At 40.3% G+C, this 25,792-nt stretch overlaps 1 protein-coding gene across 1 annotated transcript in view; it reads left to right on the plus strand.

Annotated features, from left to right (window-relative positions):
* Nucleotides 1–25,792, plus strand: part of ATP8B4 (ATPase phospholipid transporting 8B4 (putative)) — a 193,063-nt gene that overhangs the window by 134,712 nt on the left and 32,559 nt on the right. The window contains exons 15-21 of the mRNA XM_032481217.1: nucleotides 428–543; nucleotides 3,989–4,153; nucleotides 5,134–5,245; nucleotides 6,996–7,101; nucleotides 16,333–16,480; nucleotides 19,400–19,583; nucleotides 20,117–20,340. Coding sequence (XP_032337108.1) covers nucleotides 428–543; nucleotides 3,989–4,153; nucleotides 5,134–5,245; nucleotides 6,996–7,101; nucleotides 16,333–16,480; nucleotides 19,400–19,583; nucleotides 20,117–20,340 — 1,055 coding nt within the window. The remainder of the gene's footprint in view (nucleotides 1–427; nucleotides 544–3,988; nucleotides 4,154–5,133; nucleotides 5,246–6,995; nucleotides 7,102–16,332; nucleotides 16,481–19,399; nucleotides 19,584–20,116; nucleotides 20,341–25,792) is intronic.

Raw genomic sequence — 25,792 nt, forward strand, 5'->3', positions numbered from 1 at the left:
CACATAAACCATGGTTTTGAATGGCTAGAATTCCATATGGAGATCATTTGGCATAACACTGAGAGTTGATTCCTGCATGAAGTCTTGAATTTCACATCAGGAGATAGGCAAACAAAGCTCTCAGTTCTGCTCAATGCAGAGGCTTAATTTAAATGTATCAGCCCTTCAGAAATAGTAGGCGAGGAAAATAGAAAGATTGTATGCATCCAAATAAAAGCATTTGTTCCTGTGGATGGAATAGTTCTAAGTTAACATAACAGGAGTAAAACCAAGTGACTTAGGTAGTGACCTTCTAACCAAAGCTAAATATCTCACTACTGGCTAAAGCTTTATGTCCATTTCCAAATTGCCTGGCTGGAGCCCAGGGAGTCTAGTTTTGATGGATTTCATTGATTATAATCTACTTTCCAAACTTTTTTCTTTTCAGTTCGAAACCCAGAAGGACAGATAAAGCTTTATTCCAAAGGAGCAGACACTATTCTGTTTGAAAAACTTCATCCATCCAACAAAGACCTTCTGACTTTGACGTCAGACCATCTCAGTGTAAGTGCCTCTATCTTAAGGTTAGCACAGTGACCCTTTGGCCATTTCCTATAGTTAGGTCTTATTTTTAAAATATCAGCTAAATGATTTGACTTCTGAGATGTGGAAAGCATGTGGGAAATAATTCCATAGGAAACTCTGCCAGTGAATGTTTGGAAGCTGGCACATGGACCCACCCCCTGCCCTGCTGAGAGTCTGGTCAGTCTCATCACAGGTGGATTAATACACAGCAGCTGGGAAGTAGCCACTGAGTGTGGGCTCCTGAACTCCAACCAGGAGAAGCTCAAGATACCAAGGGGAACCTCTCTAACTCCCCTACAGTTTGGGGCTGTTCCTCTGGGGAGAATAGGGTGGTTTAGGGAAAAGGAACAGGAGAGTTGCTTTCCCATGGGTTTTGATGTGTCTGGTACCCGTGGAGTCTCTTAGGGTTACCCCCAGGAAATGGTTTAGGGTTACGTTTATATGGTGAAGGGAAAATAATCTCTGTAGCCAACTTTCTCTTCTAAGGGTCCTTTTATTCAGGTCATAAATTATGCTGAGTTACTAATGTTCTCTGGGTTGAAGCTACCAAATACATCCTGAGACTATCCAAAAGCTTTCTAAAGGGAGCCGAGATGATCTTTGCAAACAGTAAGAGTCTGTGAATTAATACAAACATTATATGAACATCCTGAGATTATGCATAGTTTCTTTCCAAAAGCTTTCTAAAGGGAACAGAGATGATCTTTGGCGAAAAAACTTTTTTTTTTTTTAACAAAGAGTAAGAGTCTGTGAATTAATATAAACATTACATGATTTAAACTTGAGATTCAAGGCTCTCTCTAGTATGTGTTTGAGGCTCTGTTTAACCTAATATGAACTTGAGGGCAACTGGTTAAAACTCTTATTTCCTCCTTGGTTTCTCTCCTGTAAAAAATTATTGAGGATTCATGTTCTTTGTTAAGCACTATATTTAATACAAAATATTCCCTGAATCTTTAAAAAATAAACAAACAAATAAAAACCTCTGTCTAACTTTAAAGAATGATGGTTTGGTAATATTGGTTACAAACACAGTTATTGTTTTTGTCTTTTCAATAGAGCATTCTTGATTTTCTTTTAATCTCTTCCAGAAGTCTAGCATGGTCTTTACAAATTTTTTTTTTTTTATGAAAACAACATTGGAATAATAAGTATTTGTTTTTGCCATTGCTCAAACACCAAGGCCCTTGATTTTCATACTAAAGTATAGGAAGTCTAATTTGATCTTTTTATATTTCTATACAAAAGACATTTTTTTTTTCAGGTACTATCAATTCGACTTGCTCTGACTTCATTCACTTTATTCATTTTTGACTTCTAAATTCTGAGGTTTTAAATTTATATTTAATTGTTAATTTTGAATTGTTTAATGATAGGAAATGACCTTGCTCAAATGCCCGTTTAGGATTCAACTTGTGATTCATGCACTAATTAAATAACTTAAATCATCTGCCCCCTTTTGTAGTGTCATCTTAGAATTGATTCACTGCTGAGCAGAAAAGAGGAAGGCGCGGGTAATGCCCAGTGGGGTTGCAAGTTAAAGGCAGAGAAGTGTTTGTGCGAATTAAGAGGACAAAAGATCATTATAAGGCAGTAACTAGATTTTCAGATCAGTAGGGGACCCAGTGGTGGTCTTGGAAGGGAGAGCTTAAAAAATATGATTACAATATCCAAAGTGCTACCAACTGCTTACAGGATAGATTTGGTTTATTTTTCTCATGGTCTCTCTGGGCTAAACCACATCCTTGCAATATGCATGGACTTCTCTTTCCATTTACCCACCTAGGGTGTGTCATGGTTTAATTTGTGCCTGATCACAAATCTATGTCTGTCCCGTAAGCCAGAGCACAATGGAGGAGACTTGCTCAATGGCAATGCCCAAAGGAGCAGAAACCCTTATAAAAATGCCTGCGGTGTAAAGGCCCATAAAATGACCACCACCGGAGGCCTAGGCGAAGTGGGAGGTTTTTAGTATTTCCCCAAGCATTGGGCATATGTTTCCAAGCTATTGTGGCTGTGTGAAACACTTAGCAACTACCAGTCTCCTGTTTTTATTTACTTATTTGCTTTCCCGTTAGAAGGATGAAGCCCCAGAGGTATCATTTAAGATTGTCAGTTTACTGAGACACTAAAGGAAGAGTATGATCCTCTAATAAATTTGACTTCTATTTGAATAAATTCAATACTGACTCCATAGAAAATAATTTCTTAAAAATATACTAATGTTTTAAAACTAACTTGACTTGAGTCTCTTTAAAACTTTAAACAATTTTATTATTAAAATTTGACTTTATAATTTTTTTTAAATTTGAAATTTTTGTATCGTTTTTCAGTTACTTTTCATTTACTGTTATTAGAAAATATTGGCTGTATTCCCCATGTTGTACAGTACACCCTTGAGCCTGTCTTACCCGCCCCAGTTTCTGCCTCCCCCTCCCCAACCCCGTATTGCCTCCCCCCACCTCGTATTGCCTCTCCCCTTTCCCCACTGGTAACCACTAGTTTGTTATCTGTATCTGTGAGTCCACTTCTTTTTTTTTTTTTATTACATTCACTAGTTTCTTGTATTTTTTAGATTTCACATATAAGTGATATCATACTTTGTCTTTGGCTTATTTCACTTGGCAAAATTAGGCTTTAATCTAGCAAAAAACAAAAACAAAAAACTTTACAGAAGCTCTGGGATAAAAAGTAAAAGTCAGTCTTCACTTCTAGGACTATTTCCCAGAAGCAAACATTTATGTTAACTTTTCTGCCTTTCTCTCTCCTTTTCCCCTGGGGTTATTATTATAACCTTAATTAATATCTTTAAACTTCTCTTACCTAACATCTATTCATCAAATATTGACTTTTAACTTTTTATTATGGAATTTTTCAATCATAAACAAAAGTAGGATGGAGTTAACTTTTAGACACGGCTGTATCATTAGAGGGAACCAGACTTTGGTAAGATGTCAGGCTGTAGCCCCTGAGAGAGCCTCCTGCCTTTGATTTGAGAGCCATGGCTCCTCTGAAAGTCCTTCCCTCTTCCAAAGTGGAGGACCATGGGCCGTGAAACAAGCTGGGTGTCTCTCATTGCCAGCAGTGCTTCTTTCAAGCAGAGCATAGGCTGGAAACCAATATGTTGCTTCAGATGGTTGTCTCACCTCATGGGCACCACTGATCACCTCTCCACTAGGACGCTTCAGTGGGCATGTCAGCTGTCTTTATGGGGAATGCTAGGTCCCTTGACTGTTTCAACCCCATGGAAATAAAATACAAAATACAAATATTATCTCTCATTTCCAAGGGGATTACAAAGTTGGACATCAGGATGGCCAGGAGGTGCTCTTGGGAGGAAATGAATTTAAGTGCAGAACTTCTTGCTGTCATTGCTGTGATTATTGTTTTGTGATGGTTCCTGAGTCTATGTCTGCCCCGGCAGGAATTTGCAGGAGAAGGCCTCCGAACCTTGGCCATCGCGTACAGAGACCTGGATGACAAGTACTTTAAAGACTGGCATAAGATGCTTGAAGATGCAAATTCTGCTACAGATGAGAGGGACGAACGGATAGCAGGGCTGTATGAAGAAATTGAAAGGGATTTGATGGTATGAGTTTGGAAACATGATGTTTTGTGTTTACAGAAGGAATAACTGTGTTTAGAGATCTAGCATGGGTGTAACCCGCTGTCTGAATCATCTTGCACACAGCAGATGTTACTCTTTCAAACCCTGAATCCTGCTTTATATGTCAGCTTTGAGTTTGCCATATGTGGACAGAGGATTATTTCTATTAGCAGTGGCTTATGCTATTGGAAGTTCCCCAAGAGTAGACGATAGGAGACTCCCTATTCTTTGCCAGCCTCTGGTGTAACATATTTTGTTTGACGTTATGTTTTCTTCTCTCCATGCTTTATGATCCACCTTTCTAGAACAGAGAGACTTGTGATGAAGAGTGGGGCTATAGTTCTGGACTGTCCAAGACCCATGAGATTCTGATGATATCTGTACTGTCCAGAGTGTGATCTGTTCTAGAAACCACTCTTCCCTGAGGCCCCAGTGGCCAAGATGCTTAGCTGTTGTGAGGTACTAGGGAGCACACCTTGTTCATCTTTGGATGAAAAATTGAACAAGCGCCTTCACTCTTTATTTTATGGCATCTGGTGGTTTGTTAATTTAAGAGAATGGCTCCACTTTTTTTGTGATCCTGACTGTGAGATGAGGGCTCTTCTTTGCTGATGTAAGTGGGGAAGCAACTGGGGAATTCTTAAATCCTTAGAAGCCCAAGGGGCTTCTGATCATTTTTGCCAATACATTATCTGAACATATCAGACCCCTTATGTAAATTCTCATTTCCAGGATCTCTGAATTAATTGATATGCCGATCAGTTGCCCTGATTTGGAAACCTCCTTCTGAGGTCCTTCCCAGCCCACCTCTGTACGTAATAGGATGCTTGCTGTGTCAGTGCACCGTAAATTCCATCTTCAGTTCATGTTTCTTGACCTCTAAACCCTGGGGTTGACAGCCATAGATGTTATGGATGTTGTTGCATGCATTAACATAAGTTATTCTCTGTTTTTCAATGAAGCTACTAGGTGCCACTGCTGTAGAAGATAAGTTACAAGAGGGTGTTATTGAAACGGTTACAAGTTTATCACTAGCCAATATTAAGATCTGGGTCCTAACAGGAGACAAACAAGGTAATTTGAAAATAGATGATGATGTTTCAAAAAGAGAGTGATAATTTCCATGGTAAAATTTTAATTAACCGGAAAGCTTAATTAATTAGACATTTGTCCAGTCCTCCACACAGGAAATTTGAGTTGAAATAAAAGGAAAGCTGACATATTATAAAAATTTACTAATTAAAAACAAGTAAAAATGAACTAAAAAAATGTCTTCTATTGTCTACCCTGGAGACAGTTGAGTTTCAGCTCAATTGCCTCTTGAATATAATAGTTAACACCTATAAGCAACAGCAGTATTAAAAATGTTTTAACTATTGGTTCATATGTGCACTGCTCCCAATTACGACAGGGAGTGCCCCAGCTCTGAAGGATATTGGAGACCTCAGCGTTATTTCTTTAGTTTCTTGATGGTAGGTTTGGGAATCTTAGAGGAGGGGTTGGCTTTGGAGAGGCTCAAGGAAGCAGCTGTTTATCAACTGGCATGGAAATATTTTGGTATTTTAACAACAACCACAGCTGTACCAGTGCAACCTGGCTGAATTCCAGGACGGCCCAGGCAGTGGTACAAGGAGAGTGGTCCCCTTCCAGGCATGACAAGCACCAGGTCATCAGAAAGAGTCATTATGTTCAGAATACAGTGTTTCCTAAGACAGAAAAGGGAATTGATACATTTTGAATCTATTTCTAGGAGTAATGGTTAAAACAAAAATGATTTTATGCTTAGCCATCAATAGATCAGAAATATTTGGTTAACGGGCACACGTGTGTTTAAGATTCAATTTAACTATTTTTTTTTTTAGAACAATGAGGGATTTGCAGATAGGATAAATCAGTTCTCTATATGTTCGCTCTAATCACTGACTACAAAAAATTAGCAATAGAGACTCGAGCTCTGTGGTGTGTTATTAGAGGCTTCCTAGAGTTTGATGTTGATCAGTGGGTACAGCTGTTCAATTAGTTAGGCATATCTCTAAGTTTATTATTACTTAGCTTTAATTTCTGCGGTTTATACCAAGGATATGCTGAGGTTTTATCAGTTGTCTTCCTTGACTTAGGACAAATCTAATGACTCCATAGAATTCGCTAAAGCCTAATAACTCGATAAAATTAGAATCAAATGACTGTGTTGAAGCTGGAAGGGGCACCTAGCTATGCTGGGCTCCATTTCTATAAAATTAGAGAAAGGACAGCTCAGTATCGTGTGACTCTCCAGTTATTTAGTAGCACAGTCCTGGTTTGTTTTTGAGGTGATAGTTAAATTCCAAATTTCTTTTCACTTGATGGGAATATGGTAACATTGCATGTAGGGGAACTAGAAAAATTTATAAGAGCATTTTTGCTGTGCAACTGAACATTTTGTGAGCTTTTTTCAATTTGTCTATCATATCAGATGGAATAATAGTTAAGTTTAGTATTGCAGCTCTCCAAAGGCAGTATTTGGGACTTCTGGTAAATTTTTTTTTAATTTACATGTTTTATTATATTACAAGACCTTGGGTATTTTCATGAGTACTCATTTTGGGAATCAAAAGTTGTTTTCAAAAACCAGATGAGAATGCTGAGGATTCATAGCTGTTGCCGTTTCTTCATGGATTTAACAAGTCTTTGAATTTCCCTCTGGGTCTCTTGTATTTTATCACAAATCATACTCTCTAAAGTTAAGGAGGCCTGTAGGCTATAAGGAAATACAGCAATGACAAAGAAAAAGGTGCTTGTGTTATTAAGTAATGATCTAACTGAAGTGGGCTTTATTTTGTATCAGAAACTGCCATCAATATTGGCTATGCCTGCAACATGCTGACGGATGACATGAATGAGGTGTTCATTATAGCAGGGAGCACGGCGGCGGAGGTCAGAGAAGAACTCAGGTAAGCACTGGAGGCAGGAGGACAGGAAGGGAGAGGAGGAGGGGAAAAGGTAGTTCAGAGAGTTGAGAAAGTGGAAAAATCCCACTGGAAGAAGAACATTTTAAAAGTCTGCATCATGATTTCCCCAGCACTTCAGAAAGTGCTGTCTTACAACAATTTCTGCTTGCTGATAGTTGTCGGAGCTTCTCTAAACTCAACCCACATGGGGTCTGGCCAAGTGGCTCACTGCTTGCCACTTTCTACCCTCTAGAGGGGGCAGACTTTCACTCTTCATGACAGGGGGGCACTATGGGCTTCCTTAATGTGTCTCCATCGTTAAAGTTTTGTTCCTGAACCTTGAGAAGAAAGGAGGTCTTAACTATCAGCACTACCAGTTGATACTCTTAGATCACATCTCCCGACTTCTTTTATACTGTCTTACTCACTGTAGAAAACAGCTGTATTATGCTGGTTAGAAGGTACAACTGGAGACTGCATATGCTTTGCCAAGTAAAAATTGGGAAATTGAATTATTACTGATATAATTTTATTATTATTATTTATATAACATTAATGATACAGTCCATAGGGTCTATTAGGAAAATATTAATAATTTATTTAATAATTAGTAGTAATTTTTTATCTTAAGAAAATCTGTTCCTTCAAATGACTTTTTGTCTTGGGAGGAATTTAGCTCTTACCAAAGGAAAAAAGATGTCAGCAGATTAAGATTCTAACAAACCTATCGCTAAATGCTTTGAGACAGTGCCTTGGACACTATGGCAAGCAGTATACATGCACTCTCTCATTTCATTCTCAAAGCAGCCCAGTGGAAGGCATTGTCATTACCCCCATTTCACAGATTAGGAAGCTGAGACACAGGTAGGGTGAATAAGGTGCCCAAAGTGGCAAACGAGTCAGGGGTTGAACTGGGAGTTGAATCTAGGCAGCACGGCCCCAGAGCCTGTGCATCCAGTCACTGGCCATGTGTCTTTGTAAACACACTCTGGGTGTATTGTTACTCCCCAAATAATTAACATACAAAAATGCAGGCGTTGAGGCATCTGACGGCTTCACTTGAGGTTAGGCACCAGATTAGCACCTAGGGCGGAATGAATTCCAGGGAGAGCAGCAGGTGTAAGAGAAGAGGACAGACTCTGTGTTAACTGGAGCTGAGCTGGGATCTTGGCTTCATGCTCCTGGCTGGCTAAGTGACTTTTGATATGTGAGTCAGTCTCTTTTTGCTTGGTTTCTTCATTTGTAAAATGGGGAAAATATACAAATACCCATTTTATTTGGGAAATTAGTATAAGAACTTAAAGCTTTATGGCCATTCAGTGAGCATCCTTCTTCCCTTCCATCCTTTCTTTCCACTTCTTCCTTTCCTCTTTCCCTCTTTCCTCAGACATTGTTCCCACTCTTTCCACGAACAAGGATGACTTGAATTAATATTTCCCCAATAGAATCCATGGAGTCTACTATTAAGATTATATAAATAATAAACTATATCAGTAACAGTGAAATAGGTTTCCCACTTGGTAAAGACACATGCAATCTTCGGTCACAGCTTCTAACCAGTATAATGTTGCAGTTTTCTACACCAGGTTGATGTAAGGCAGCCAAACGTTACACAAAACTTAAAAAAAATTAGGGAGTCCGTACATTCTGGTCATAGAAAAATCTACACTTTTCATTAATCTTCTTAAGATGTTGAAAACAGTAATGGTGACCCCCATACAACTTTGGTGGATCCTCTTCCTCTATTGATTACGTTGGATAACGATACTGTAGGTTGATGGAACAGCACACACAAAAGCATTAAAACATGAACGTAATCCTGCTGTATACCAGGAGCTATATGCCAAGTTGTAGTTAAGAGTGTATCATCGAGTTAAAGGTGGGGATAATTTTTCAGAGACAAATTGGTGATAGTTTGAGTGACAAGCAAAAGTGACTATACTTTATCCTGAAGGTATTGGATGAATGTGGAAGTACAGTCAGTTACAGTGTGTCAATTTCTGGTGCAGAGCATAGTGTCCCAGTCATGCATATACATAGATACATTCATTTTCCTATTCTTTTTCATTTAAAGGTTATTACAAGATATTGAACATAGTTCCCTGTGCTATACAGAAGAAACTTTTTAAAATCTATTTTTATACACAGTGGCTAACATTTGCAAATCACAAACTCCCAAATTTATCCCTTCCCAACCCCTTTCCCCCAGTAACCGTAAGATTGTTTACTATGTCTGTAAGTTTGTTTCTGCTTTGTAGATGAGTTCATAGTGTCCTTTTCTTCTTTCTTTTTTAGATTCCACATATATGAGTGATATCACATGGTATTTTCTTTCTCTTTCTAGCTTACTTCACTTAGAATGATGTTTTCTAGGTCCATCCATGTTGCTGCAAATAGCATTATTCTATTCTTTTTTGTTGCTGAGTAATATTCCATTGTATAAATATACCACAATTTCTTTAATCTGTTGATGGACATTTAGGTTGCTTCCATGTCTTGGCTGTTATAAATAGTGCTGCTATGAACATTAGGGTGCATGTATCTTTTCGAATTAGAGTTTCCTCCAGATATATGCCCAGGAGTGGGATTGCTGGATCATATGGTAAATCTATTTTTAGTTTTTTGAGGAATCTCCATTCTGTTTTCCACAATGGCTACACCAAACTACATTCCCACCAATAGTGTAGGAGGGTTCCCTTTTCTCCAGCATTTATCATTTGTGGACTTTTGAATGATGGCCATTCTGACTGGTGTGAGGTGATACCTCACTGTAGTTTTAATTTGCATTTTTCTGACAGTTAGCGATATTGAGCATTTTTTCATGTGCCTATTAGCCATTTGTATGTCTTCATTGGAGAAATGCTTGTTTAAGTTTCTAAGCAGAAGAGAGACAAATCCAGTTTTGCACTTTAGAAATAACATGCTAGTGATAGGATTGATGGAGTCTGATAGAAAAATGAATGGTGTGGGGGGAACATCACGAAGCTGTTGGAATACTTAAGTTTAGAAATGATGGAGGTTGATTCAAGGCAGCAAGGTTGTAAGAAAGGGGAAGGAATGAGTAGGGGGAAACTGACAGCTGCTTGGAGGCAGAATGGACAGGACTCAGGATTTGACTTGATGTGAAATAGAAGTGGAAGGAGGCTCTGTCATTTCTAGCTTGTCTGACTTCACAGCCCAGAGTACCCTGAGCTGTGCAAGAACTGAGACGTGTTAAATGTTCTAAAACTGAACTTGAACTCCTTTTCTGCCTGGTGACAGAACAATTAAACTAGGTACTTTGGGTAAATTTAGTTCAAGTCTGTGATGCACAGTTGCCTTACCTGTCACAGATCCTTGGCATCTACCCTGCCAGCATCTGGCACTTCCCAATTATGTGTCCCTGTCTGGTCTCTGGACTCTGGGTTGCTGACTGTCCCTTTTGGCTGATTTCCTCATCCTCCTGGGAAAACTTCGCTGGGAAAGTTCTCTGCTCTTCCTCACCATTCTGTGTCTGAGGTGTGTTCTCACCTGGCTACTTCTGTTCCTGGAATCCCTTTATTCTGCTATCTTCCATGTCCCCATACTTAGGTGGCAACTATTCCACACTCAGATTCCCACAAACTGATCTGAGAATTCTGTTACCTCCATGGTTGCTCCATCCACTACCAGTCCAGGGTGTGGGTCAGCACCCAGGCCTCTTTCAGTGGTTCACAAGCATGTAATCGCCTCTTCAAAGCCCCCCTCCTGTAGGCTGGATGGGAAATGGAGAAAAGGGGTCATTTCTAGTCTGTTGCTTAGGGCAATATCTTTATGCTCTGATTCCTTTAATGATTAGTCCTTTTGACACTTGAAGAAACTTTCTCTTCCCTCTCAAAAAGCCCCATTAGTGGAATTCCAGATTTCTGGAATTCAGAATGACAATGCTACTATGAGTTTCAGAGTCTATTTTGGTTCACAGAAAACAAGATCTTGACTTTTGTTGTTTTCTCTGTATTTGGCTCTGTCAGATCCACCTGAGGTGAGCTATGTTTCTGAGTAAACAGAGTCACCTGTGGTAGCGGGGGTGCTTGCAGAAGGGGTGGGGAACCGAAGTTAATATCTCAAGATTTTATCCAGCTACATGTGGTTGACTAAGTAGATGACATAACTGTCGTTATGTGGAAGGAATGTGGAGAAATATGAATTGTTACACACTGTTGCTGAGATTGTGTAAGTTGGTTGAAACTTTCTAGAGGGTAAACTAGCAATATACTTCAAAATTATATATATGCACACTTCCGCACAATGAGTCCTACTTTTAGGAATTGTCTTTAAGAAAATAAATGAAGTGTGTGTATGTGTGTATATATAGATAGACAGACAGACATATACATATATATTCATTGCTGTATCAATTATGATAATAGAAAATTAGAAATTGCTCATGTACTGAGCCACAGGGATGTTAATTACTGTGACATATAGATGCAGTGGGATACCACACACTTATTTTTTAATTAAAAAATTTTTTTTAAATTTTTAATTTTTAGATTGGGGGAGGTAATTAGAGATACCATGCAGTCCTAAAAGTAATTTTGTGTTTTTTGACATGGGAAGATGTCCATGGTAATACTTTAGTGAAAAATGAGATTATGAAATATCTTGCATAACATCATCCCTCAAGAAAAGTGTATCTGTGTATGTATAAAACACTATACGTCTGTACTCATATCTACCAACCTCCCCATCAAGCTCTTGAGAACATGTGCATGCAGTGGTTCTCTCGGGGTGATAGAATTACGGATCATGTTTGCTTTCTTGTTTATGGCTCTTCATATTATTTGAAGTTGTAGTAGTGTTCATATAATCCTTTTACAACTAGGAAAAAGCCAAAAGATTATCTCCCATTTTTTTAATGAGAAGAAAAAATACTCAGAGGGAAAAAATAAAGATTTTCCATCTAGACTAGTTATTTCATGACTGTTGAGGCCACCTTGCCGAACCCACTGGCAAATAACTAACGTTTATTTCAACCCAGATTTGGAGATTACCCTATTCTTAGAGTCTAAGACAGAGAGGCAATGCCTGTTAGAAAATTCTGTATGAGAAGAATCAATACATTTATAGTATGCATTGGCTTAATATATTAGGAAGAAAAAAAAATCCAAGAAGAGCTGTTATTGGAGGTACTCTCTATAATCCTAATCTTGGCTACTTATATCTCAGCCCGTGGTTTTGGAGATGAAATATTGAAATCATACATTTACATCATTCACCTTTCTTGTGTTATGCGTTTGAGTTCAGTAGAAGATCATGCAAAAGCGTAAAAAAGTGTATCAGAAGACTAGGATCTAAGTGATAGTAGCCACTGGGAGGAAATGACATAAATGCTCATATTTAAACCTGTCAGATGTGTTTCAATTATTTCATAAACATCGATATGTAATTTTTTATGCATATCATGCATAGGCTTCTTTCAAATTTAGTGTCATGGAAATGTTTTAGACACATCGAGTCCTGGGTTAACTTTGCTGCCATAGCTGCTCTAGTATGAAAGGCATGCCCAGAAATCTACAATTAAATTCTGTTAGGATTTCTCCAAAGATTACTGCATTGATTACGTTTCACCAATGCATATATACTCTGCCGGAAGAAAAGCAGACTAAGAATGTGATTTTGCCTCAGCTGACAGGTGAACTCATTCCATGTTTCATTTTTGTTGCATTGATCACATGTTTTCTTGTTAGAAAAATTAACTCATTAAACCATGAACTCATTAAACCATAAAAATTAACTCATTAAACCATGATGCCACTGCTTTGAAGTAGTATCCCAGTGATATACCTAGGAATTCACATTTCCTCTTTATTTTATTTTATTGTTATTTGTAGTGGAGGTACTGGGGATTGAACCCAGGACCTCGTGCATGCTAAGCACACACTCTACCACTGAGCTATACCCAACCCCCACTACCCTGCCGCCAACATCTCCTCTTTAATCAGTAAAATACACATTGTATTTTTTTGCACACTTACTTGGTGGAAAGTTATTTGTTTGAATGAGCAGGGTGCACAAATGCAAATGGCTCCAGGGTCTGGCAGGTAATATTAGTTGTGTGATCCGGGCCATACAAGGCATTAGGGAGTGGTCGAGCCTTTGGTGAAGATGAACTTCATGTTGTCCGTAAATTTAGACAGAGTTTTTTAAAATGCTATGCAGGCCAAACAAAATGCATCTTGTTCCCAATTCCTAATTTCTAGTTGCCCAGGCAAAACATTTTAGTAAGTTTAGTTTCTATCATAAATTGTAGAATTTTAGAGCACTAAGTAATATTGGAGACCTTCTAGCACATGCTGGTACATCTACCCAAGTTTTTGTAATGGTATCAACCAGTCTGAATGGTTGGTACCATTCTCTTAAATTCTAATAAAGATACTGGGTCTGGGGTTGAGTATCTTACAGGTCACACAGGTAGTATGGGATGGAACTGGGGCTTGACATCAAGGTCTCATGTACTTTCTCCCTTTCCCTACTGTAGGCAGGGTAGTGTTATCCCCTGACTGGTCCTTTGGCACTGTATCTTTGCCCCAACCTGGGGGTAGCCTGTGGCTGACTCCATGTGTATGCCTGTTTGGTGTGGTAGACAGAGAACTAGGAATTTGAAGACCTGGGTTCTAGCCTGGATCTGTAACCTGCTAATTGAGTGGCTAGAGGTCAGATGACACCCCTGTGGGAACATGCGACATCAGAGGCAGACCTCAGGCCTGAACCCAGATCTCAAGGTATCAAGCCCGCTGCCCATATCAACATCAGAACTGTATCCTTTGAAACCTGGTGTCATGGTTTCAATCCATTTCCTAGCATGTCCTTTCAATGTTGAAATACAGAGAGCCTTAAGAAGATAGACAAGATGACTTTTTCCTCCATCTCTTTTCTTTATGGATTGCACGTAAGCCAACATAGTCCTGCTATGCTTTGCTGAGTGTGTGGTGGCGTGGGGCTGGGAATGCCAAGGTTGCCTCAACCATGGATGTGTTTCTGCCTGCCAGCATTGTAACAGGCTGGCCCTCATTACAGAGCTGGGGAGAAACAGGACCTCTTTTGTTTTAGCCTTTGTTAGTTGTAGTCTCTGGTAAAGAATTATGTCTTATGCCTGCAAAAATGTATAGTTCATATTCCTTGAAGGGAGTTATGCATAGCTTTTTCCCTCCTATTAAATTGTTTTGTGAGAACCAGCTGGTGTTTGAAGAGCTAAGTTCCAGGAAGAAAGAGAAATGACAGCTCTAGAGCGTGGGCAAAAGTCTGCAGGCGCGAGAGCCCGAGCTGGCGGGGAGGGTTGGCCTGTGCGGAGGGAGTGCGGTGGGAATTCAAGCAGAGCTGGAAACGCTGCCCCTTTTCTGCCTGGAAAAGGGTTCATGGGAGATGTTAGGAAGACAGTTTAGGAGGAAAAAAATCCTAAGTAAATAGAATTTCGGCCAATACTTTCATGAACTTCACCCTTCTTTGGAATGTTTTCATTCTCTGGGGGAAAAACAGAGATTGAGTCATTTATACAGCGAGTGAGAACTTCTCTAAAAAGGAAACCTCGGGAGACGTTTGCCCTTTGGTGCTTTCTGAGGCCCTAATTTATGAGCTGGGCAACACTGTCATAGAAACGGTCATTCTGAAGGGACTTGTCTCGCTTACTCTCTTCATTAGCTGGGACTGTAAATTTTCGTAATTGGGAGGAGGAGTCCCTGACGTGCTTATCTGATGCAAAAGCCCCCGTCTCCCACTTACAGCAATGATTTTTCATGTCGGCTCTCACTCCCTCCCCAACTCTAACTCCCTAAATTTCACACATAGCACTCTGACTTTATAAATCTTCTCTTTGATTCTGCAAACTGATTGCTAAAACATATAATATTATCCCTAGAGCCAGGGGCATGTAACCTCTGGATTCCTGGGGTTCCTAAATGCAGGCTGTGATTTAGGTCCCGGACAGCAGAAGGAGATGTTGAGCTGGATGATAAGTGGTTTTTTGTTTTTTGTTTTTTTTAAACTTGTAAACAATTAGTGTTACATTTTCAAATAATTAGAAAGCTGAGGGCTAAAATGGTTGTTTTGTACAGTGAACATCATCTTCTTTTAGAGGAGCCGTAGCATAAAATCATTTAGATAGACGTCTTCTACGTAAGATGAGCCTTTGGAGAAACATTCCATTTTCTGTAAGCCCAAACATCCATTTTCTGGCCTCCCTCTCACTGCCCAGTCTCTCCGGGACCCTTGTTTTGTATATGCAAGTTGTAGCCTAAAGTGTCGGTGGCTGGCTTTGGCACTCATCTTCAGGGAGTGCCTGCTGCGTCCTTCCCCGGTTGTGATCGAAAGTTCTGAGGTCATGTCAGCTTGTCCCATGTTACTTCAAAGCCTGTCATCCAAGGGCTTCGGAGAGGAAATTTGTCTTCCTTTAAAGGCATCGTCTTTCCATTTTGAAGAGAAGAGTAAAATGCCATTTCTAAGGATGTTAAGTCACCGTACGTCTTTCTCTTCATCAGCAGAGACAGGAGGGCAGGGTGATTCTGCTGCGGATTAGATCCAGGGCACTGGAGCGGGGGGCAGTTTCCATTTGGAGCTACCTTCTACACTTTGGTGTCTATAGTTTCGTTTCCAGAAGATTTATTTTATTTTTTGAGCCAATGAGTACAATTTTCACTTAAAATATTCCATTATATTATAATGACTATGCAATTCAGTAAATGCCAACATTTGTCTTTATGGTCAGATTTTAAAAAGGTGTGCTTCTTAGACGACTGCTGTTTTAAGTCGGATCATATTACATTGTTCTACAGGTTGAGTAATTTATTTCTATATTAATCCCTGGAATTCCTAGAAAATTTCATCGTCTCGTCTTTCCCTTTCGATTATTTAACAATATCTCATGCCAGATGAGTGGTTCTTAAACCCATGAAGCTCAGATTAGTTTATGCATCAAATTGATCAAGAGCCCCTAGTTCAAGCCCAGCTCAAGACGATGATTGAGCTTTTAGGTAATTTGAAACATTCCCGATGATTCTATTTTCCTTATGTTTACCCTCCTACTTCCTGGAATTTGCAAATTTGCTATGGTGTCCCCATCACAGAGAATTATCCAGCTAGCTTACTGAAACTGAATCTCATGCTGCAGTCTGTCTGAGCATTGACGAAATGAATTTACCTCTAGGCCAGTCTCTTGTTAGAGTTAATGCGTATGCTGTGGATACTCGGTTTTGATTTGCTTTTCCCCCTCTCCTAAAGGAAAGCAAAGGAAAATTTGTTTGGACAAAACAGAAGTTTTTCCAATGGCCATGTAGTTTTTGAAAAAAAGCAGCCACTGGAGCTGGACTCAGCTGTAGAAGAAACTGTGACGGGAGATTATGCCTTAATCATAAATGGCCACAGTTTGGTGAGTTCGCTTAAGACTTTTGTTATTTCTTTTTCTCCACCCCAATAATCATTTCTTTTGTGCTGTCATAATGCAGTCTTCTTTTTGTGTCTTCAAAACAAATGACGCTACTAGAAATAGGGCATACATGATGATTTCCAAGGGGAAGGGAAACTTCTAATATATCCTTCATACATTGCTTGAACCGCCACAGTTAAGGGGAGGTTCTGACGGAATACTGAATTCAGAGACTATCAATCTTGTCTAAATTACTAAGGACTGTTTAGCAGGATTGGTTAAGTGCTTTTCTAAGGGAGAGTGTCACAGTTCCCAGTTTAATTAAAATAATGCAACTGGATGGATGTATTGCAATGATTGCTCTTGCTAATGTTTGTGATTTGCAGAGCACAACCTGACCTTCATATAATTACCACACCAAATTATTGCCATTAAGATACCTCTGGTGGTTTTTCTAAATAGCAGCATTTTAGAGCAATGCCAAACAATTTGCTTTGATTAGGAAATCTGGTTCTTGTCGTAATAGAATAAACTTGCATTGTACGTTTAATGTAGTTCAGGATCCAAATCCTGAACAAATATCAAAATGCTCCTCTGAGTTTCTAATTTGGAAAACAAAAGCTCTGATTGTACTCCAGTGAAATTATCATTTATATGCACAAAGAGCTAATCTCACATCTTTCTCTGGCTTTGATGATCATTTTTCACTTTCAGAGTTTGGAAAATAAATGTATCTTCTTGTAGACAGTTTCTTAGAGGACAAAAGGAGTTGGATATGAATGTATTGTATTTCCCTCCTTGTGATCAACTGTCTGTTAGCTCTTAGTGCTCAGAGCATCATCCAGCTGGATACCAGGCATAATGATGTGTTGCCTTCTACACCATGGAAAGTTACAGAGCTCAGTCACGAGCCAAGCTTAGTTGAAAGTTTGTCCAGATGACACAAACTTCTCCCTTGCACAAATGAATAGCAACTGAAAATTCTAAGCTTGTCAGCTGGGACTTGGAGCTGGTGGCCTCCATGCTGAATTGCCCGGGGATCACAGGATGGAAAGGATCCCTAATGACTCGTGCTGTGACTTTCCCTCAGGCTCAGAGAGGCCAATGTGTGGTGGGTTAGTGGACTCAAGTGATAACACACATGATTCTCTCTCTCTGAATCTGTTGAAAGAAAGAGCTAAGATAGAGGCTCTTCAAGAACCCCCTCGGCTTCAAAGCTTGAAGCTTATGAAACCATAAAATGTTTTTCCTTTAGGAGGAACTGACTGTATTTCTGCTAGTATGGTCAGAAGCTTTAAAAATCATGATTCGAATTTGCTCAAATCTTCATGCTTTGCAGAATGTAATTGGGTCTTTCTTGGCATCTGGGACTAGGTTTTCACTTGTTGATCATAGGGAAAAAAGAAAAGGGGGTGTGAGGGTATAGCTCAAACGGTAGAGCGCATGCTTAGCGTGAATGAGGTTCTGGGTTCAATCCCCAGTGCCTCCTCTAAGAATAAATAAATAAACAAGCCCAGTTACCTCCCCTCACCAAAAAAATTAATAAAAATAAATAAAAGATAGAAAAGGGAACCATTCTGGAGACAGCCAGTTACATGCTTTCTCTATCAGAAAGGTAATTATATTTGAGAATGCTAACTCACCATTTCCCATAAGAATTACAGGCCATGATGTAATACTTTTCTACATCAGAGTCATGTTTTTATACTCATGCACCCCTCCTTCCATTTATACCACCAACACTCATTGAGCATGCCCAGGTCATGGTGCTAGAGCCTGAGGATGGATGTGAATAGAACACAGTCCTTGTTTTAGGGATTGTCATCTGATGGGAGAGCTAATCTCACAGTGGTATGACAACTACTGTGAAGAGGAATGGACACAGTGCTTTGAGAGCACAGAAGCAAAGTGGCACGTTTAGATACTCATGGGAAAATCAGGGAAGACTTCCTGGCGGAAGTGATCTTTTCATGTTGAGGAGATAGCAAGTGCAAAGGCACAGAGGCAAGAAAAGAACCTGTCAAATTATGGAAACAAGCAATTTGGCATGATAGGAGTAAAGAGTAAACTTGAAAGTGGTGGTAAAAGGCAGAAGTCATGGGGAGCATAGGGGCCAGATTGTGTTGGGCTATGAACATCTTGCTAAAGATTCTTTCAAAGATAATGATGAGTCAAAGTTTAGGTGGATTCCTGTTTTCTCTTAATGTGTCTATTAAATAATGTACAAAGAGATGTTTTCTAAAAAAAAAAAATTGCACAGGTAATTGCAAAGGAATATGTCTTGTTTTTCTGTCCTTCCTTGGCATAAGCAGAGACTTGTGTGTATTTGGAGAGGAGCAAAGGTGGAAATGGTTGGGGACCCCTGTCTGAGACCCGAGTGTCATGCCACCCTTTTGCACAGGTGTCTCTTCATTTCAGTCACTATGTTCTTCAAGGGCTAATCTCCAGGTCATCTGCTTCACCTTTGCCCCCACATTAACAGCCACCATAACAAAACTAAATATAGACAACAACAATGCAGAGGAACCAAAAATGTCATCATGTAGAACACATTACCATCATTTTGTAGTTCATTCTAAACTTGATGAGGTGGTGGATTGGCTCTGTGCTTTGCTTTTCCTTAATTTTAGTGGATTCTGAAACTGCTCCAGCATTTAACTGTATCTCTCCAATTCAGCAAGATAATGCGTCAAGGAGGATACAAAAGGGCACTGTGTCTATCACTTTGATTGTAAAATGTCTTGGCACTTAGTTTAGAACTCATTTCTTTTGTTGCTTATGTGATACTGAATCAGCATTGACTTGCTGAAATGAATTCAGCTGTTTAGAAGAGAAATCAGTGGAGAAATAAGAAATGTTTCTTAAATGACATCTTCTCATTTACTGTTTCTTGTTTATTGTGGATTTTTTTTAATAACATAGGCCCATGCTCTAGAAAGTGACAACGAGAAGGATCTTCTAGAACTTGCCTGCATGTGTAAGACTGTGGTTTGCTGCCGAGTCACCCCACTCCAGAAAGCCCAAGTTGTAGAGCTGGTGAAGAAACACAGAAATGCTGTCACTTTGGCCATAGGTGATGGAGCCAATGATGTCAGCATGATCAAAAGTAAGATTTGCCTACACGGCGCCCCCAGGTCCAGCATTTGGCATTATGTAATGGAGATTTCACCACAGTTTAATTTTCCAGGTGGTTCCAAAATGAATCCTTTTTGGGTCCAGTGCATCTAATGTTATTAGCATTCATTTAAAAAAAAGAAACTGTCTTTAATTAAATCATTTGTGTCTTTTTAGACTAGAAAAGGATATTGGTCACTGTTTGGAGGAGTAAGTAGCTATGATGTGCAGGACTGAACACTAGAGTCACAGCCCTAACAATGGGGTTAGTCCCAGCTTTGCCACTTGCAAATTGTCAAACTTTGTTCCAGTTACTGAACTTTTCTGAGCCAATTTTCTCTTTTGTAAAAGTAGGACAAATATCTAAGTATCACAAGTGTTTCATGGGATAATATGCGGGGAAAAGTATAAACGCTGTAGTTGTAAGTTTTCTGTGCGTAAATAATAACATACAAGAGGAATGACACGTTCCTCAAAAAGGCTGCGTCTTTGGGGAATGAAAGTGTCCTTCTTTCTTCTTTGTAGGTGCTCACATTGGCATTGGCATCAGCGGCCAGGAAGGGCTGCAGGCAGTCCTGGCCAGCGACTACTCATTTGCCCAGTTCAGATACCTCCAAAGGCTTCTCCTCGTTCATGGAAGGTGGTCCTATTTCCGAATGTGCAAATTCTTATGCTATTTCTTCTATAAGAATTTTGCATTCACACTTGTGCACTTCTGGTTTGGTTTCTTCTGTGGTTTCTCAGCCCAGGTTAGTAAAAAAGCAATTTTCTTTCTTTTGTAAGATCTCCTAGATTATAGATGACTGTTCTTTATAGCTATTTATTTATAAATAGAGAGCATTTTTATATGTCTAATATAAGCAACAGTGTGACAGTTATGTAATTGAGCTTTGAACCTAAAAAGAATATGTATTTAGCTAAAGTTTTATTTTTTGCTTATTTGCATACTAACTAATGAGTACTTCGTCCTGTGCATTTTCAAGTTTTTATTGAATTGCTGGGTATGATGACAGGTAAGTTTAATGCAGAGTTTTAATTCAAAAGTCTGAGAAACACTGACAGGCGTATCTGTTGGGAAGATGGTCATTTACCCAACACACTGAATATAAATATTTTCAAAGGAAGTCATTGATACCCTCTAGACTTCAAGACTGTTGTGACAGCAATTCATCAGCTAAAAATTGATCTATAGATTTTGTTGGTAGCAAGGAAGAAAAATTAGCAAATTCATAAATAGAATTCTACTTTAATATTTCCTTGTATCCATTTTCAAGGTTACTTAACCCTGCATCTTGGATATTGGCAAAGTTTTTATTCTGGGTATCAACTGTAAAATGTAAGACAGCATTTAAATATACTTGTGAATAAAAAAATGGCATTGATATTTTAAACAACAACAAAAGAAAAAGGTTGACTTTGAGAATGAAATGGTAACCATAACACTCATTAGAGATTTCTTCAATTGTTCTTCCTTTCTCTTGGTTTTAGTCACTGATTTCAGTGATGTGCATGAAGCTAATTTTTTCAGTCATTTTATTCCTGAAAAACTGAGGATGAATTAAATCTTGTCATTTTGTGTTATCTTAAATGTGCCAAGGGAGATGGGCAAATCGTTTTTGTAATAAAAATAGGCTTTATACTTTTTCCCCCTTTTCTGAGAAGTTGAGATTTCTTAAAGTAAGGCACACTAGTACCCATTCCTACTTTTCTCTTTTAAGAATAACATTGCCTAAACTAAAAGCAGACTCTGTTGATATCTTTGTTGATATTTTTGGTAGTCTCTAGACAGTTAAATAAAGTAAAGCAAAGTCTTGATTTTAGCTTCTCAGAAGTAAGTTTTCTTAGCACTGTTTGGGAGAAGGCACTGGGGTGGGGATAATTACCTGCTCACAATTCCACCTTAGTCAACAAAGACAAGTGTGGGAGTGTGGCCTGTGCCTCCCTAGGCTGTTGACTTTCCCTCGACGTGAGGATGAAGCCAGGCTGTTTGCTAAGTGGAGTTTTTGAGAGAGCCAGTTTTCATATAGCAAATGCTTGGGGCTTTTGAAAAATCACAAAATGCTGAAAAGATGCCTTAACCCTTATTTAGACCTCTTAGGAAACAGAAGAGTAGTTAATGATTTGAATGGACAGACACATCAAGCTTGGATTGGCAGATTTACTGCCAAAGTTGGCTTTGTTAAAACCGTGAAGTTGAAATGAATGTTCAGTGTCTTCTAACTCCTACATTTTAGGTGATTTTCTGCTCTGCTTTCAGGATCTGATAAAATTGGTCAGAGTCAGATGTTAAACAACTGGATTTTTAGTCTACTAGCCGGTATTTGCAGTTTAAAAGAGAACAACAAGGGGGAACGATGGTTGCTCCCAAGACATGAGCATCTGATGTAAACTCAGCTGTAAGACACACCACTCGTCTGTGATTAGGTTTTTTAAATGTTTAATTTAACTGAGCATGTTTCTTTTCTGTGTTCCTTTCTTCTTTTTATTATTTATTACTATTATTTAAAAAAATTTTTTTACACTGAGAACTAGTTATTTGCACAATCTTCACTTGCAACCATTGTCAGCTCTGACCAGCCCTCCGTGTTCTTTCCAGCGCTGTTGATTCGAGCTGGACCAGTGGTTCTCAGGCTTGAATGGGCATGGGAATCACCTGGAGGAATTGTAGAGCACAGCTCCCGGGCCCCGCCAGAGCTGCTGATTCAGTAGGACTGCAGTAGAGCCCAGGAATTTGCGTTCCTAACAAGTTCCCAGGAGATGCGATGTTGCAGGTGGGGGAACCACACTTTGAGAACCACAGGGCTGGTCAATATAGAGGAAAACCCAAAGGGATGCTTCTTTGAACCCAGAGTGAAGTCCAGTCTGCTGACATTTTGTTTTGTCCACTCTGGACTCTCTTCATCTTTTCTGAGGCAGACGGGCCAGTTAAGCAAAGAGAGTTTTTCTAGAGAGCTCAGAATCTCCTTATCTACCCTGGCAAAGCCATGGCCCCTGAGGCTTATACACACACCAAGACAAGGTCAGGAGAGAAAGGGGTATGTGTTTCAGGGGAGAGGATTGCTTTTCCCAGCTTACCTGGTCTATTATGGTTTTATCTGGTCTAACTCTGAGCTCCTTGAGGGAAGGAAGCACATCTGAATCACCTGTACAGCTCATAATCCTAAGCGGAGCCTGACATACGGGAGGCATCTAGTCATTTCAGTGTTGTTGGGTGTTTGTAGAGCCCTTTCTTGGGCTTGCTTGAAGCAGATGCAGCAAGGACAGTCTTTTCAGCCTGCCTCCAGGCACTCCTGCAGGATGTCACTTCTACTTGCACCAAGGGCCGTCTCTACTGGCTCTGCATCTGGTCTGTGTAAATGCAGCCAGCACTATGGGAAAAGGGCTCAGTGTCTTAAGATCTCCGTGTGAATGTGGCATTGATTCCAGAAAGTAGAATGATGTTTTTTCAGTTGTGTTAATATTAATATTGATACGATGGTTAATTGGGCCACAAGTAGTGCATTTTTTAATTATTTATGTATAGCTTCATTCTAGGAAAGACACAAGAGAGGATTTCCCTGATTCATTTTGTTTTGCTGGGGTCTTGGCTGATTTAAATAGGGCAGGGCACATTCTCTTTAAGCAGAGGAGGAATCACCATCTGAATCCAGTTGGGTTACTTAGTAGAAGTCCTGGACTGCTATCCATTTTGCCCTTATTTTTATGATGATTTGATAAAATTGGGACTTGGATTTATACTTAATGGACAGGATTCCTTGGTTCCACTATTTAAGGCTTTCATTCACGCTGAATATTTACTGAGCCTTGATATGTGTCAGACTGTGATGCCTGCTGAAACTTACAGGTGCATTCTTGGTGGACATGGCAGTATGATCTCACAAATTTTATTAACTATCCACATTGTGGAGAATTTTAGGCTCTGTGTCCAGGACTTTCAGAGCAGTAGCTAGGCTTTTCAGGAGAGTGGGAAGTAGTAACTTGTTATTGTCTGTTGGAGAAGAAATGGCACCGAGTCAGTGACAGTCCCTGGGTAATGACCATCAATACCTTGGTGTCCTCTTCTAGATGGAATCCTGATATTGGTGACACCAACAAGTAGGGATAAAAACAAGTTGCAGTGATAGCTAACACTTAAATAGCACTTACTATGTGCTAGGCATTGTTTAAATGTTTTGCTTTTGTTAGCTCAATACTTACAATAACCATATGAAGTAGGTTTTTAAATCATGGTCTATGTCAGCTTTTTAAAAAGTTTTTAATTGTAAGAAACATATATAAATTTTCCTGTCTTAACTGTATTTAAGTGTACAGTTCAGTAGTGTTAAGTACATTCACACTGTTGTGCAACAGACCTCCAAAACTTTATCTTGTAAAACTGGAACTTTATACCCTTTGAAAAACAACTCCTCATTTCTCTACCCCAGCCCCTGGCAATCACCACTCTACTTTCTGTGCTTTTGTCTGGATAATTTCAAATGACCTCTGTTTTAGGTCACTGATTCCTCCTTCTACTTGGCTGAGTCTGTTGATGATGCTCTATACTGGCTTCTCCAGTTCAGTCATTGTAATTCTTCAGCTCTAGGATTTCTATTTGTCTATTTTGATGATTTCTGTTTCTTTGTTGAACTTCTCATTTTGTTCATGCATTGCTTTTCTATGTGTTTAGTTGCCTGTGTGTTCTTGTAGTTCACTGGACTTCTTTAAGAGTATTATTCTGAATTCGTCAGACAGTTTGTAGATCTCCTGCAGCTAGGAGTGTTGAGTGGGTCAGCAGGCAGCAGCTGTGGGCAGGTAGGGTTTGCCATCAGTGTCTCCAGTTGGGCAAAATCACTGCCTATGCTCTGAGGTCAGGGGGCTGCTGCTGGCTGGGCTCTCTGATTGCTCATGGTCAGATGGAGTCTCTGGCTGTGTTTCCTGACCAAATGGTGCTACTGGCTGGATTCTGTGTTCAGGCAGGGCCACAGGCAGGGCTTTGAGGATGGATGGAGTCTCAGGATGTGCTCTGTGACCAGGTAAGGCTGAAAGGTGTGCCCCCAAGTCGGGCGGAGTCCCTGTCTGAGCTCCCTCATCAGGTGGGACCCACAGGCTATGCTCCCTGGTTGAGTGGAGTCGCTGGAGGGGTGGCTCCCTGGCTGGGCTGGGCTATAGGTATGTTTAGCAGTTGGGCAGTCCTGTAGGCCAGGCTCTGCTTCAGAGTGGGACTGCAGGCTGGTTCCCTGTTTGGGTGGCACCTTAGCCTGGGCTTTGAGGCTGCCCAAGGGCACACTGTACTGGCTCCCTGGTTGTGTGGGGCCGGAAGCTATACTTAAGAGCTGGGCAGGGCTGCTGGCCTGGGTCCCTGTGTAAGCGGGGCTGCAGGATGGACAGGCTTCCTGGTGGGGTGGGACTGGAAGCTATACTCAGCAGTTAGGTGGGGCTGTGAATTCCTCCCTGCCCAAGTGGGGCCACCAAACAGGCTCCACAGCAAATATAGTTCATTGACTGGGTACCCATCAGGCAGAATTGCCTGGACCAAACAAGGCCCCTGGCCAGACAGGGCTACTGGCTCAACTCTGCACATGGGGAGGGCCTCTGGTTGGCACCTCTGCTTTAGTGCTCCTGAGTGCTGATGGCTGTAAGCCCTGCTCCCCCCTTATCTGTCTCTATCTGATCCTCAGAGGTTGAGCCCCAAAGATTTCCCCAGTGATCCTGGTGAGGCAAGACCTGAGTGGGCCTCTTGGGAAGTGTCCTGCAGTGCTGGAAGAGCTGGATGTCACCTTAGGCTCTCTTTCTCCCATTGGAGAAACCACAGGCCCAGAGGGGCCCTCTTGGCACAGTGCTGTACCAGCCTCGGGGAGGGGCGATGCGGTCAGAGAGTAGTTGCTCCTCTTTCCCTTCTAACGTGGGCCTTCTTGGTCTCTGTGAGCCAGCAGCCCCGCAGTTCAGAGATTTTCACAGTGGTGTCTTGGCTGTGAGTAGTTGCTAAGTGGTCTTCTTGTGAGGGGGACTGAAGTTGGGAAGGACCTACTCTGCCGTCTTGATGACATCACTCCTAAAGTCGCATTTTTTCCAGAGCGCATTTGTGTGACTTCTGCCAGTTCCCTGGGGCACTGCCTACCTGAGCTCTCTTTCTCTGTTCCAGGACTGTTTTGAATTTAGATTGCAAACTCTGGTGAAGATCATTTGAGATTCAAATTTTCAGGAGAAATGTTTTTGTCTCTC

The sequence above is a fragment of the Camelus ferus genome, chromosome 6 (genome assembly GCF_009834535.1).
Source record: "Camelus ferus isolate YT-003-E chromosome 6, BCGSAC_Cfer_1.0, whole genome shotgun sequence".
NCBI classification, from domain to species: domain Eukaryota; kingdom Metazoa; phylum Chordata; class Mammalia; order Artiodactyla; family Camelidae; genus Camelus; species Camelus ferus.